General features: G+C 50.6%; 1 protein-coding gene across 5 annotated transcripts in view; it reads left to right on the top strand.

Moving 5' to 3' along the window:
- The first annotated feature begins 928 nt into the window (after positions 1–928).
- SCD5 (stearoyl-CoA desaturase 5) overlaps positions 929–15,164 on the top strand; it is a 157,454-nt gene continuing 143,218 nt past the window's right edge. For 2 of the 5 annotated variants that reach the window (XR_012332092.1, XM_073805400.1), the window contains exon 1: positions 946–1,489. Coding sequence is in view for 4 of the 5 variants with exons in the window: in XM_073805400.1 (XP_073661501.1) it covers positions 1,249–1,489 (241 nt within the window). In the remaining variant the exon portion in view is untranslated. Of the gene's footprint in view, positions 1,490–15,164 lie in introns of all 5 variants that reach the window. The other 3 variants (XM_073805401.1, XM_073805402.1, XM_033857181.2) reach the window with 3 other exon arrangements.

Below are 15,164 nucleotides of genomic sequence, written 5' to 3'. Positions count from 1 at the left end.
ACGATTCTTCTGAGGTTAAGTTTCCTTGGAACGTTCCAGGTGATGTTTTTCCAAAGCTCCATCTCAACGGTGCTGACTTGGAGGCTTAGGAGACAGTGCAGAAACGCACTGGTTAGCAGAGAATTTGCCACAAACAGTTGCGTGGCTGATGAGCCGCGCAGTGGCAGCGCACTACTGTATACTAACAGCCCCCAAATCATTTATTCATCATCTAATAGGCATTATTTGAGCACCTACTTTGTGTCTGGCTGCAACCTGTCCAATAAGGAGTTGAGCAGCTCGGGGCTTTGTGACCACCTAGATGGGTGGGTTAGGGAGGGTGGGAGGGAGAGGCAAGAGGGAGGGGATATGGGGATATATGTATACGTATAGCTGATTCACTTTGTTATACAACAGAAACTGAAACACCACATTATAAAGCTATTATACTCCAATAAAGGTGTTTTATTAAAAAAAAAAAAAAAAGTTGAGCGGCTGCCTGCAACCCCCCACAGGCCCAAGGAGCCATAGAAACCGGGAGACACAGGGACTTGTGATTCTCAACTCAGATTTGGCCTTAACTTGTGTTGCGACCTGGGGCAAGTATTGTAAATCCTCCAGCCCGTAGCTTCAAAGCAAAAAGAAGTCTTTTCAACAGGGAAGGGTATTTCTGGGAACCGTAGAAACACACAACAGCTGCAGAAGTGCTGTGAGCCCCTCTGCAGGCTCCCTGACCTGGGAGCCACAGCTCACCCACCCGCGGGCGGAGGCTGCCCACTGCCTGCCGACCAGGATGCCCCGTCTGGCCCCGGGGAGCCCGGGCAGCGGAGGCCCAGGAGGCGCCTTTCTCTTTAAGAGCCCCACAGGCGATCCTGATTGGCTGTAGCTATGCAGGTCTTTCTTCCCAGCTCCCTCGGAGCGCTCCCTCCTCCGCCGCTTTCTCGGCTCTTTCCACACCCCCTCCCCCCACCCCCCTGCGTCCCCTCCAGCCCCTGGCGCTCGCCTCCTGTTCCTCGCCGCAGAGTTCAGCCCCGGCAGCGGTAAGGGTGACTCGCCAGCAACAGATGCCGGGCGCCAAGATTTGCATCCTTAAGCCACGCTGAACGCCAGAAGAAAAGAGAAGGAAGCAGAGAAGCGTCGGGAAGGCGGGGACGGGAGGTGCGGAAATCCCCTCCTAAAAGGCAGAAGCCGTCGCCCGCCCCGGAGAGCGCCGCGCCGTCTTATCGCCAGCTTGCTGCCGCTGCCACGAGCGCCCGCCTCTCCCCAGCCATGCCAGGCCCGGCCGCCGGCGAGGGGAAGGTCCCCTTCCGCAACGCCAAGGAGGAAATCCGTGTGGGCTTCGGGGTCCAGGGCTCGGAGGGCGGCGGCGGCGGCCGGGAGAAGCCCGGCGCGCGCGGGCAGCGGCAGGACATCGTCTGGAGGAACGTCTTCCTGATGAGCCTGCTCCACTTGGGGGCCGTGTACTCCCTGGTGCTCATCCCCAAAGCCCAGCCGCTCACTCTGCTCTGGGGTAAGTTCCGCCGGCGCCCCCTGCGCCCCGGGCACCGAGGCGAGGCGGCGCCGGGTCGCGCGGGGTCGCGGGTCGCCGCTGGCTTCGGGCGGTGCGGAGCCCCCCTCCGCTCTCCGCTCGCCTCCCCACCACGCGCCCCGGTCCCCCGGCCTGTAGTCGTCCGGCCTTTGGGACAGGCAGGTATTTCTGTGCTGGTATTTTCAACTTCTGCCTCCCCCGCTGTCAGCTTGAGTAGGCGCCTTTGGCGGCGCCTGGATGGACTCGGGGTCCTTCGGCGCCACCTCTGTGCGCAGAGGCACAGCGGCTGAACCCGGGTACCAGGGCGGGGAGACCGATGGGATGATTGTGTCGCCCAGGCGGGTCCCAGGGGCACTCCTTTCTGCGCCCTTCGGCTTCTCAGTCTCCTCTGTGGGCCACGGACCTTGGGGCCGAGTTGAGGACAAGAAAGGGAGTTGGAGCGGGGGTGGAGAGACCCGGCACCGCATCAGTCTTGATGTTCGCGCAGGAGATGGAAGACACCAGTTCCCTTCCTGCCCCTGCAAGGCCCCCATCCCTGCCCCCTCCGTGATCTTTTGTGCCCAGTTGCACTTCTACGGTCCCAGAAGTTTCTCGGCGAGCACACCAACCCCGCGGTGAGAGCGCTCTGCCCCCGGCACAAAGCTCAGACCGTGGCCGAGCAGATCCCCTACGGGACCTATCCCTTCTGACCAGTGCCTGTCTGTCACCGCACCTGTAGCTCTCCCTCTCGCCACCCTCTTTCCTAGCACCCCCAACCCTGCCGGCATGGGAGGGAGCCCAGGACCACCCCCCTCCAATCCCCCCCACCTCCCGGGGCCCGGGGGCCGAGTGCCTGCCCTACGTGACTCCGGTGGCTGACCTCAGAACCACTTCCAACACCCCCTGCCCCAGCAACTGGTTTTGGCCTCAGTCCCTGCAGTGGCCACGTTAGCCGAGACAAAAGGCGCTGGCCTTGATATCCTGGGCTGAGAATTGGACGAGGTGATCCAAGAAGCCCTTTCAGCTCTCCTTTCCGAGATCGCCAAGGAACGGGGGCAGGAGAAACACAACCTACTTTTATTCCCAGAGTGGAAGAGGAAGGAAGAAAATAAGAAAACCTTTTTCTGCAAGGTGTCTTATTTAGCATAGTGCCAGCTCCAAATGCCTGGGTTCATAATGGGGCCACTCGGTTCCAAGCCTTCCCCTGAAACTCTGCAGTCCCTGCTCTCGGAAGCAAACTCTTCCAGAAGATGGGTGCCTCTTAGGGGAGTGTGGCTGAGCAGAGCTGAGGAATGATGAGAGGGGCGGGGCGTCTTTGGGAATTTGTGAAACCTCCCAGAGCCCCCTAAGCTTTGGGTAACCTCCCTGCTCAGCCCTCCCCTGCTCAGTACACCTCCTCAATTCAGTGACCTTTTCACCATCTTCTTTGCTGTTATGTGTTGGTTTCATTCTCCCTGTCTTCTTCCTTTACCTCCAGATGACTAGATTGTGAGATGCTCAGTCATTGCTTCATGGACACACTCCCCCCACCTGCCAACCAACACCCTTATTGCCCTGGATCCTCCAGGGAGCTTCTCCCTCTCCACCCCACTCCTCCCTGCAGGGGCAGGACTGTGCCTTTGGACTTCAGAGCTCACCTGCCTCCAGGGGATTGGGGCTTAGCTTTAATAGCTGCAGGGAGAAGTGAGCACTTAAAATATTGTCTTAGGGGCTTCCCTGGTGGCGCAGTGGTTGAGAGTCTGCCTGCCGATGCAGGGGACACGGGTTCGTGCCCCGGTCTGGGAAGATCCCACATGCCGCGGAGTGGCTGGGCCCGTGAGCCATGGCTGCTGAGCCTGCGCGTCTGGAGCCTGTGCTCCGCAACGGGAGAGGCCACAACAGTGAGAGGCCCGCGTACCACAAAAAAAAAAAAAAAAAAAATATTGTCTTACATGCCTGGAGCTCCACAGACCCACAGGCTCCATCCCTTACAGCCACCCACCCGCTGGTTCTGGCATCCCACCAGGAGCCACAAGGACAAGGCCTCCTCTCCAGGTTTGCCACTCACCTCTGCCCTTTCCAGGCCACTCACTGTGGTGGAGACAGAATCTTTCTTCTGAAAGACCTTGGCCAGAAGACACCGTCCTCGGCCTCAAACTCCTCCAGCTTCCCCGGAGAAGTCAACACACTGCAGGACTCTGGATTCCCCTTTGTGGGTGATGTTGCCAAGCCCATCCTTGTGCCTTCCTGCATAGTCCTCTGCCTTAGCTACTTTTCATCAGTTCCATTCCCTGAATCTTGATTCACTCCCTACCTGGGTTTCATTGCTCCCCCGCTCCAAAAAAAACCCAAACAAACAAACAGAAAAAGAGCCGACAGTGGTGGATATTGTAGTTTCAAGATTCAAACTTATGACTTAGAAACATTCCAAGTAAGTGAATGTTATCTGATGGATATCTTGTGAGAGAAGAAGTGAGGGAGAGAGACAGCTAAGATCGGTGTGCTGATGGCTAGAATCTTTAGGGAGACTGTTGATCAGGGTTATTTTCATTGAAAGCCCTGGTGCCTTGAGCTACAAGTTTCTCCCCACTGGATGCCCTTTTCATCATCTCTCCCACTGGCTCTGTCTAGTGTTAGGACCGAGTTCATGCACCAGTGGGCTGTTCATCCACTTCAGGGACCTGAGTTGTCAAGGCAGTAGGCTTAACTAGCCCATCTATTATTGCTTGCCACCCTCCACCCCAGGTATGGTTGCCCTGGAAACAGGAGGCATCCATGCAGAGCACCCAGCAGAGGATGTTTTAGGTGTTCAGTTGTGCGAAGAGTAATTTGCGTGGCAGTAAAATGTCATCCATGAAAGATCCCATCAAGTTGTTCAGTCCAGACCTCCTCCACTGCCTCACTCCCCACCTTTTTATGACTCTCCTTGGGCCCAGAGCAAGTTGTTTTCTCGTCTTATCCTTGCAGTTTTCTGAGTGGGCAGGCTGTCAGAACGGAATGCTCTTGGTGCCCACAGGTCCTGAGGGATGAGTTTATGACTTTTGAGGACAGAACACGACCTCCAGCTGGAGGAAAAATCTTCACCTGAAGCCTTGAGCTCAAAAAATGCCTGCTTTGAGGGTTTTTGGCCAAAGGGGCAGTTGTTCATGCCCTGAATCCCAGGATGAGCAGAATAGGAGAGTGAGAGGCAGCAGTTGTGGTGTCGAGGTCAAAGTCCTGTGCTCCTTCCCAGCAGCTTTGCCCTGTCTCCAGGCATTCTGGCCATTGGTTTCCAAAAACGTGAGGGACTTTTCTGGTTTCCCTTGAAATGTCATCCGAATCCCCTAAATATGCCTTGGTGACATCATGACAATTTCAGTGATAGTATCAGGCATGCAAAACAGTAATATGCCCTGCTCCCTTCCATCTTGCCCCAGGGCAAATGTGACAATTGCTAAGGTAGATACAGGATTCTCTGGTACCCTTCAGGTTGCTGGAACACAGCCTTTGGCGAGGAATCTGAGTGGTGGCAGGAATTGACAAGGCAGTCTAGCAGGAGGGAGGATCAGGAGAGGCTGGGGTTTGGAAGGTACTGGTCCATCAGTCAAATTCTGTCCAATTCTGGGCTTCCCTGGTGGCACAGTGGTTGTGGGTCCGCCTGCCGATGCAGGGGACACGGGTACGTGCCCCGGTCCGGGAGGATCCCACGTGCTGCGGAGCGGCTGGGCCCGTGAGCCATGGCCGCTGAGCCTGCGCGTCCGGAGGCTGTGCTCCGCAACGGGAGAGGCCACAACAGTGAGAGAGGCCCGCGTACCGCAAAAAAAAAAAAAAAAAAAAATTCTGTCCAATTCTGAGAGTTGCCCAAAGATGAGTTGTCTTCGGTCAGGCCTTGGGTAACCTGAATCCACACCTTTGATGGTCCTGATGTCTTTGTTGTGCTTCTTTTTCCATCAAATCCCTAACATTGTTGAGGCGCTCCAAGAATGCGTGGCCATGGACTTCTGTTTTACCTCCGGGTTTTCTAGGGTGAGCACAGCTCAGAAGAGAAACAACTGAGAATGTGAATCCTTGCTCTCCTACTTACTTACCAGCTGCATGGCCTTGGGCAAATGAACATCTCCAGACCTCAGCTTTCTCACCTGTAAAATGGGTATATCAATACTTCTTGCTCATGAGGTTGTGAGAATTAAATTCAGTAATAGGTGTAAACTACTTAGCACAGTGCCTGCACCTTGGCTGATGTCCAGTAATTGTTAGCTGCTCTTATTATTCTTGGTCCTGATACTGGCTTTTTTTCTTTAGTAGAAGGAAAAAAGGCCCTCTTGCAGCACAATCAATTCTACAAAGCTGGCACACAACATGGCTTCGTTGCCTCTCTTGCATGGAAAAGGTTGCTTTGGCTTGGGAAACAAGGGTTCTTTCTCAAAGTCTCCAAAGAGAAATGAACACAGATCCCCCTGTCCCTCCTCCCTCCCCCATTCCCTTCTCTTTCATCCTCTCTTCCTCCTATTTTCCTCCAGAAGGCCACTATTTTGTAAATAAGAATCTTTTTGTTCAGCTGATAACTCACCTGGTCTTCAGTGTTTTCTTTGGGGCTTTTTGACCGTTGCAATTGCTGTAAAAACAGGGCCAAATCATTTCTCCTAAATGTCTTAGGGTCTCAGTTTTGACTTTTTTCCCCGTTTCTGTCTCCTTGAATCATCTTTTTTTTTTTTAATCTTTAATGCTCAAACTACTAAAAAACTGAAAAACATAAATGAATCTTCCTTTTAAACCTTGTAATTCCCAGCCCATTGTTGCAACTCTTGCATTTTTAATAACCAGGCAAGCACTAAGAGCCCTACCCAAGGCTGGGTGGAGTGCAGCGAAACCTGAGAGAATGGAGTGTGCTTTTGCTGGCTTAATAGTCTAAACAACTATAAATATAGGTTGAGGTTAACATTATTAACTCGTTTTTTTTCTAACACTGGTCAAGGTCACTGCCAACTGCAGTGTTGTTCAGTGTCATCCTGAAATGTGAAGTCGCTCTGCAGAGTAGAAACCAGAGCTGGAATCCCAGCATTGCCACTTAGTTCAACTTCAGGCGGGTCCCTTTCCAGTGTGTGCGCCTCCGTTTCCTGGTCTCTGAAATAGGGATGATAATACTGAGCTGAAAGTTGTTTTAAGAATCAGGGAAAATGTCAAACTGGTGCCAGAGGATAGACACGCAATGCTCTCTGTTACTACCAACCCCACCGTGGGCCAGGCGTCAGGGAACCTGCAGGGCTTCCGTGTCTGTTTGTCTGGGACTTCTTGTGGCTCGAATATAAGGCATAGCCTTTACATCCAAAGAAATGATCCTGACCTCGTGTAACATTTAGTTCTCATCTTACCCTGATTTGTGTATTGTATAAAATCATAATAATTGCTTGGAAAAGTCACTGAGAGATTTACAAAAGGGTGACACAGTCATGGTGGTTTCTCTAAATTTTTATGAAAGGCAACATCGTATTTGGTTGGCATTATTCCTGTTGAGCATTTATTATGACATTCTGTAGTCTCTGGTGTGCAGTCTCGCCATCCCTCTGCTGTGATGTGTCCTGCTTCTGTGGAAGTGCCACCCTGGGGTTAAGAGTATGGATGTTAGAGTCAGAGGATGTGGGTTCAAGGCCTAGCTATAGCCTTGGGCAGATCGCTCACCCTCCCTAGCCTCAGTGTCCCCAGCTGCACAGTGAGAACAGCAGTACAACCAGCGGCATGTCGCAGCTGGAGTGAAAGGAAGGAGAGTAAGGACCTTGGCCCTTGGTGCTTCCCTTCACTCCTTCCCTTCCTTTAGCTCCCCCTGTGGTGGCTGGGACTTGTTCCGACTGCCCCCTGGTTGTCAGAAAGCCCTGGTCAGGGGTAAAGCAGTTGGTTTTCTGACTTTGTTTTCCCTGGCAATGGGATGGTGGCCACCCCAACAGGGACCCGCTATCCTCCCTCATAAATGTCTGCCGTTTGTTCGCTCTGAGGGTGAACGGCCACGAGAGAGAGCCTCACAGTTGCACATGCAGTCACATATACATTTGTCCACTAATTCATTCATTTTTTTCCTTTTCAACTATTGTCAAAACATATCAGAATCACTTGGGGATCCTTTGAAATATTCAGAAGCCTGGCGCCCCCCCACCCCACCCCACCGCCAGACCTACTGCACTGGAATCTGTAGGAGTGAGGTCCTGGCTTTTTTATTTTTTTGAAAAAGGCATTAAGGTGTTTCTGATGCACAGCAGGGCTGAGAACCATTATTTAATTCCCTTATCCACATTCAGTTATGCTTATTACTCACCCATTACATGCCAGGCACCGACACCATCCCTGACTTCGTGGCACTTAAGGCCAGTTGGAGAGACAGACGGGTGCACAGGTGAGAACCGCCAAGGCAGCATTAGCTGCAGGTGCCAGCCTGGGGGAGTTGGGGCGGCTTCCCAGAGGAGGAGGTGGCTGGACTGAGCCTCCAGGAGGCCCGAGGCTGGCTGGCCGAGGGGTTTGGATGAGATGGCATTGTAGCCACAGGCTACAGATCTCCCGAGGGGAGAGAGGAGAGCCAGTCAAGGACCTGATGGTTCAGCAAGGCTGAAGGTGATCAGGGCCCAGATCCAGGGCAGGAAGATTCAACAGGAACACAAAGACTGGGAGGAGATCAGGCTTTCGGGGAGGCTGCCCTTCAGCCTGTCCCTGCCTCGCACCTCCTCTCACCCACCTCACACACCAGTGGCTCTTGGTGTATAACTTCAAGACCAGACACATGGCAGTGGGATGAGTGAGTCTGAAGATTTTCAGGAAAGACCCTGAGACCTTGGAGCAGGTGTGCACCTCCCTCAGGCTGGCCAGAGCTGAGGGAGAGCTAGAAATAATGTCTCAGCTGGGCCTTTGATCTCACAGATTCAGGGGTATTGTCCCAGGACTAAATTACTAAAAAGCCCCAAGGGTATAATAGCACAGGCACACCAGACCCAGGGCTCTCTCCTCCTCCTGTGTTCCTCTTTCCTCTGTTTCTCAGAGGTACAGGAGTTCTTCTCACCTCACTTCCTCCCTTGAACCTGAGCTTAAACAGCTGGTTCTCAATACGCTCCTTCTTTTTTTTTTTTTTTTTCTTTGCGGTACGTGGGCCTCTCACTGCTGCGGCCTCTCCCGTTGCGGAGCACAGTCTCCGGACGCTCAGGCTCAGTGACCATGGCTCACGGGCCCAGCCGCTCCGCGGCATGTGGAATCTTCCCAGACCGGGGCACGAACCCGTGTCCCCTGCATCGGCAGGCAGACTCTCAACCACTGCGCCACCAGGGAAGCCCCACTACCCTCCTTCTTAATGTCCTGCTTCCCATTTCTGCAGCTTATTTCAGAGGGCTCTGTGGGTCCCTGCAGGCTGTGGTCCAGCAACATCACCTGGGAGCTTGTTATAAAGAAAGACTCTCAGACCCCACCCTGGACCTATTGAATCACTACCTGTACTGATAAGGTCTCCAGGTGACCCATCTGCACTGAACTTAGAGAAGCACTCCCTCAAGTCAGGCCACAGGCCGACGGGTCAGAGAAGCTGCTCACGGCTGGGATTTGGCAACTCTTTCTTTTTCCGTTTAATGGCCTCCTCCCCTTTGCCTTCCCTCCTCCCCTCCTGCCTCCTTGTAGCTTATTTTAGAACATGTCGGGATCCTGCTTCCCTTGCCAACAAAATGCTGTTGCTAAAATTTTTCAGCTGGCAGCAGTGATGTTTAATTCATGGGCTAGAAAATTAATTTTATTTTCATGAGTAGAGCTGGAGAAAAATAACAGGAAGTCTCTGTGCATGGCCTTTGGGAATTCAGCTTGTCTATTTAATAGATGAACTGGTAAAGGTGAGGATGCCTCAGGAAAGGGCCACCTTCCACAAAGGATGCTTTTGGCTGCAAGTAGCACAAAACTCAACTTAGGATGGCATAAAAGATAAAGAAAATTTCTAATTTCACTGGTAAGTAATCCCAAGGTAGGGCACTTGTGGGATGACTCAGTAATAACATCAAAGAGCAGGTTTCATTTCTGCCATGGTGGCCTTGTGGAGTTTAGTTTTCCTTGTGGTTACAAGATGGCTGCCAGAGTTCCAGGAGTTACAACAATGTCCTACAGAAGAGGAGAGAGGCTGCCCCTTCCTGAAGTCTCATCAGAGAGAAACTCTCTCCTGGTCATCTCACAGCTGATGTCTCCTCAAGTCTCACTTGCAGGATTGTGTCCCAAGTCCCTTGTTAAACCATCGTTGGCAAGGGATTCAGGCTAATCAGGGTTAGCCACTGAGCCACATGCCACATGAGGCAGGGGTTAAGAGCCAAACAAAACCCAGGCTCTGGGGGAAGGGAGAAGAGGGCATGGCTGCTGGGACAGCCAACACCTCTGCTCCAGGGCCTGCCTTTACTCCCTCCCATGACTTTCCCTCTTTGGTGTCACCTCCATTCCATGGAAAGGCTCTGATTTCATACTTTAGCACGCTCTTCCCCTCTACTCCCTACCCGTTCAGCTTGTCTCCAGTCCTGCTGTCATTTCAGTGAGTTGTAAATGTCTGCCTTTTCCATGAGGCTGTGAGCTCTCCCATGGCACATCTGCCTCCCCAGAACCTGGCAATGGCCTCTGCTCAACATACACTGTGCTGGGGGAATGGATGAAGGAAGAGACGAATGAATGAGTTTAATCTTTGTGTGGCCTTTCTTTCTAAGGAAAGTTTTCATGTTGTTTCATAACTTTAAAGATGTTTCTGCCCCTGTAAAAGAACTTTCCGTGTGATTTTGGGGAAAGGACTGGGGAGAGAGAAGCCTTTCTCAGTGCCCCAAGAATCTGCATGCCCCTCTGCACCCATGTCCACCTGGGAGACACCCTGACCTCAGTGGGGAGCTTGCAGAACTCTTTATTGCTCTTCTGGGATTTTATGGGGTGAGATGGGGCTGGAGAAGGTTGCTCTGGGTACAGGGAAGTGTTAAATGCCTTGTGGGAGAATGGAATTAAAAAGAAAAAGATGGACAATGAGTGACTTAGAATGTGTTCTGTTTTTTTTTATTTTTTTTTTTTGCGGTACGCGGGCCTCTCACTGTCGTGGCCTCTCCCGTTGCAGAGCACAGGCTCCGGACGCACAGGCTCAGCGGCCATGGTTCACGGGCCCAGCCGCTCCGCGGCACGTGGGATCTTGCTGGACCGGGGCACGAACCCGTGTCCCCCGCATCGGCAGGCGGACTCTAAACCACTGCGCCACCAGGGAAGCCCAGAATGTGTTCTTTACCAAGGTTTTCCATGGACACACTTTCCTCAGACTGATGAATGGGTTTCTTGGCTGGTCATTGTCTTCATTGTTCAGGCGACACAGAGCGTCAGTGATGACCTCACGGTCAGATTTCTGTTCTCTTGCCTCAAATTTTACTTAAAAGGGCATTTAAAAGTCCACTTTAAAAAAAAAAAGTCCACTTAACCTCGCCCAACAGGTACTTTTTTTTTTTAAATAAATGTATTTATTCATTTTTGGCTGCGTTGGGTTTTCGCTGCTGCGTGCAGGCTTTCTCTAGTTGCGGCGAGCCGGGGCTACTCTTCGTTGCGGTGCGCGGGCTTCTCATTGCAGTGGCTTCTCTTGTTGCGGAGCACGGGCTCTAGGCGCGCGAGCCTCAGTAGTTGTGGCACACGGGCTTGGTTGCTCTGCGGCATGTGGGATCTTCCTGGACCAGGGCTCGAACCCGTGTCCCCTGCATTGGCAGGCGGATTCCCAACCATCGCACTACCTGGGAAGCCCTGCCCTTGAAATGGAAAAAAAAAAAATCAAATACCAGTGGACTTGGAAATGAAGAGGTACAAGAATAGAGTTTAGAACTCAGGTTTAAATTTGTTTTCTTCCTGTATCACTGTCTGTTGTATGAATACCATCATGCACTTGCAATTTGACTGTATTGGTTTTAGCTTGGTTCCCTAAAGAGACAATGATTGTAAATGCAACCTGTGACCTGAATGAGCAAGGCCATCTCCCAAAGCATCCTCCACTTCATCATCAAAAAACATTTATCAAGCAAGCAATTAATTTCCTATGGTCTTGAGCCAGGCACTGTGTAAAAAAACAGAGACCTGGTCTCTACCCTCCTATTTTTTTTTTTTTTTTTTTTTTTTTTTGCGGTACGCGGGCCTCTCACTGTTGTGGCCTCTCCCGTTGCGGAGCACAGACTCCGGACGGGCAGGCTCAGCGGCCATGGCTCACGGGCCCAGCCGCTCTGCGGCATGGGGAACTTTTCGGACTGGGGCACAAACCCATGTCCCTTGCATCGGCAGGCAGACTCTCAACCACTGCGCCACCAGGGAAGCCCCCTCCTACCTTTTATAACTCAGAGAACAGCTGTAATTTTCCCCAAGTAGTGTATCCAACTTAATGTTCTCTTGGCATGAGTAGAAGTGGAAAATACTCTTACTTCTTTAAAAGTTCTGTGCATGAAATTAGAAATGAATTTCTAAAATGTAACTGTTTCCTGAAGTAGTTTGTCGATTCCCTCCTCTAATAAATACATTCATAAGAAGCTTTTGCAGATGGTTACAATGAAGATCGTCTCTATTCTCAGCCTGTGAGTCACTGGAGTGTCCCTGAAAGCATTTGTTTTGCCCTAGAGTCTCTCTAAGCAAAAGAAGGTATTTATTAGCAAGTGTGAATAATGCCCACATATCTCCCCCTCCCATCTCCCACCCCCAAATCCATTGTGTTTGGCTCCCTAGCTCCTGACAAGTGGGTGAGTCATTAACATTTTTGAGCTCTGCTTGAATTTCTCCAGGGTCTTGACTCTACCTGGAGCTCTGGGGAGAGTTGTCGCTACCCTCTGAGCATAGACTGGGTACGAACCTAAACTTGGCAGAGCTCCCAGGAAGGTTGGAATAAACCACAGTTATTAGTGCTAATATTCCTTCATGCACAGAGCTGGTAGTCAGTCAGTGTTCGCCCAGTGGTTAAAATCATTGGATAACTGTGGTACTCCTGGAATTCCCAACAATCCAAGAGCTAAAGGGTCAATACCTGGCTCAGCTGCAGGGCTTAAATCTAAAAATAAATCTGTTCTCGGGCTTCCCTGGTGGCGCAGTGGTTGAGAGTCCTCCTGCCAATGCTAGGGGACACGGGTTCGTGCCCCGGTCCGGGAAGATCCCACATGCCGTGGAGCTGTTGGGCCCGTGAGCCATGGCCGCTGAGCCTGCATGTCCGGAGCCTGTGCTCCGCAACGGGAGAGGCCACAACAGTGAGAGGCCCACGTACCACAAAAAATAAATAAATAATAACAGCAAGATATAACTTAAAAAAAATAAAATAAATAAATAAAAATAAACCTGTTCTCATTGGTTTTGGTTGGTTGGTGCCCTTGTGGGTTGTCAGTTGTTTTTTAATTGAAGTATAGTTGATTTACAATATTGTGTTACTTTCACATGTATAGCAAAGTAATTTGGATGTGTGTATATATATATATATATATATATATATATATATATATATTCTTTTTTTGATTCTTCTCCATTATAGGTTATTATAAGATATTGAATATAGTTCCCTATGGTGTACTCAATTTTTTTTTTTTTTTTTTTTGCGGTATGCGGGCCTCTCACCGTTGTGGCCTCTCCCATTGCGGAGCACAGGCTCCGGACGCGCAGGCTTGGCGGCCATGGCTCACAGGCCTAGCCGCTCCGCGGCATGTGGGATCTTGCTGGACTGGGGCATGGACCCCTGTCCCCTGCATCGGCAGGCAGACTCTCAACCACTGTGCCACCAGGGAAGCCCTCAAATATTTTTAATATCATCTCTGCATATGCGTTTTCTTGTTATCATATGATTCCTATAATCTTCAGCTTCTATCCTTTTCTGTTTTAACTGAATGAGAACTTTGAAAAAATCAGTCAGTCATTCTGGCTTAAATTTATATCCTAAATCATGCAAGGAAAGGTACTAGGGCCCAACCTAAGTTCTGGGGTTGAAAGTAAATCACCTGTCCTAATAAAAACTTCTTTTGTGATAGAGGCAATGTGTGTCTGAAAGGTGATTTTTATTTTCTAGTTTATAATTGTCTTTATGTAAGATTCCCCCCAAAAGATTTGATATTAATCATCAGAAAAAAATAACATTGGAAAAGTCAGATTGTGAAGGTGTATCGTTAAGTGTTGGGAGTTGGGAGGACAGAACGTGGAGGACCTTACCACTAATCCAGGTGGTACTCCTAGCTCACAGGTCGTTGCCCGTGATGTTGTGGATGGTGTCTAGGCTCCCAGCAGCCCAGGGTCGGTGCCACTCAAACCATACCTGAGGCTTGGTACAGGGAATTGTTTTAATGATAGAAAATTTCAAACATACATAAAAGTAAAGAGAACGGAGTCTCTATCCCCACACCCACCCCTCACCTGGGGATTTTTTTGGGTAACTTTTTATTTTGATATATAATTTCAGATACATAGAACAGTTGTAAGAACAGTACAGGGAACTCCCATATACTCTATGCAGACTGAACAATTTCCATCATATTCTCTATGTGTATATGTATACATATGTGTGACTACTATTTTTTCTGAGCCATTTGAGAATAAGTCAGAGATATTGTGTCCTTTTATCTCTAAATACTTCAGTATGTATTTCCTAACAGTAAGAATACAACCACAGTACAATGTTCAAAACCAGGAATTTAACCTTGATATTATCTTTTTTTTTTTTGGCCACGCCCAGCAGCATATGGGATCTTAATTCACCCACCAGGAATGGAACAGGCCCCTGCTGCTTTGGAAGCACAGAGTCTTAACCACTGGACCACCAGGGAAGTCCCAATCTTGATATTATCTAATCCACAGTGGATAGCCAAATGTCATCAGGTACCCTAGCAATATCATTTATAGCTTTTTTTTTTTTCCCCTTTCGGATTAGGTTGAAGCAAATTCAAGACAATTGCATCTGTAAATACTTAAGTATCCAGTATTAGTTCGGGTAATTCTGGCTACATCGTCCACATGGAAAACCTCGGGGGCCACCTTTCCCCTATCAACTGCCCCCAGCTCTTTGCGGTAAAACATTTGTGAGGGGCAGTTTTCAGAAGCGGGAAGGGGTAGAAACTGAGAAGCAGACATAGGTAATGAGCGAGACAGTAGTTCTCAGGCTGATCTGCAGACTGTGTATTGGGGGTCATCTGAGTTGCTCGTGCAACGTGCAGAACAGGGGGCTCTACCCAGACAGGAGCTCTACCCAGGCCCTACAGGATGAGAACCTCGGGGAGCGACCAGAACTCTGCATTTTAACACGTGCCACGGGTACCTCTTATACCCTGTGGGCTGGAGGTGCTCTGACCTGGAGGCAGGTGACCTGGGAGTGATGCTGTGTCCCTAGCAGTTTAATGTCACATTCCCACACACCTGCCCCGTCTCAGAACAGGTGCAAGGCTTTTACATTGCCTCCAATTCCACTAGCCCGAGACTCCTTAGGGTTGATAAGAGGCAGCATTTGGGGAATGGGAATACCTGCAGGGGCTCCTTTCTCAGCACACAGCTTCTTACACAGGGCTGAAACCTTTCTTAGGACTGCGGAGGGGACTCAGGTGTGGCAGCCAACTGCGCAGCCTCAGCGCCTCCCTGCCCGATCTTCCCCTCCAGGAAGGCAGCACCAGTACGAGTAGCGGTGGCACCATTATTATCGTTCCCAGGACCAGACAGCGAGTTGGTGCTGGAAATCCGCTATATAGATGTGACCGCATTCAGG

Source organism: Tursiops truncatus, chromosome 5, assembly GCF_011762595.2.
Source record: "Tursiops truncatus isolate mTurTru1 chromosome 5, mTurTru1.mat.Y, whole genome shotgun sequence".
Lineage (NCBI taxonomy): Eukaryota > Metazoa > Chordata > Mammalia > Artiodactyla > Delphinidae > Tursiops > Tursiops truncatus.
This window is presented reverse-complemented; position numbering and strand designations above follow the sequence as displayed.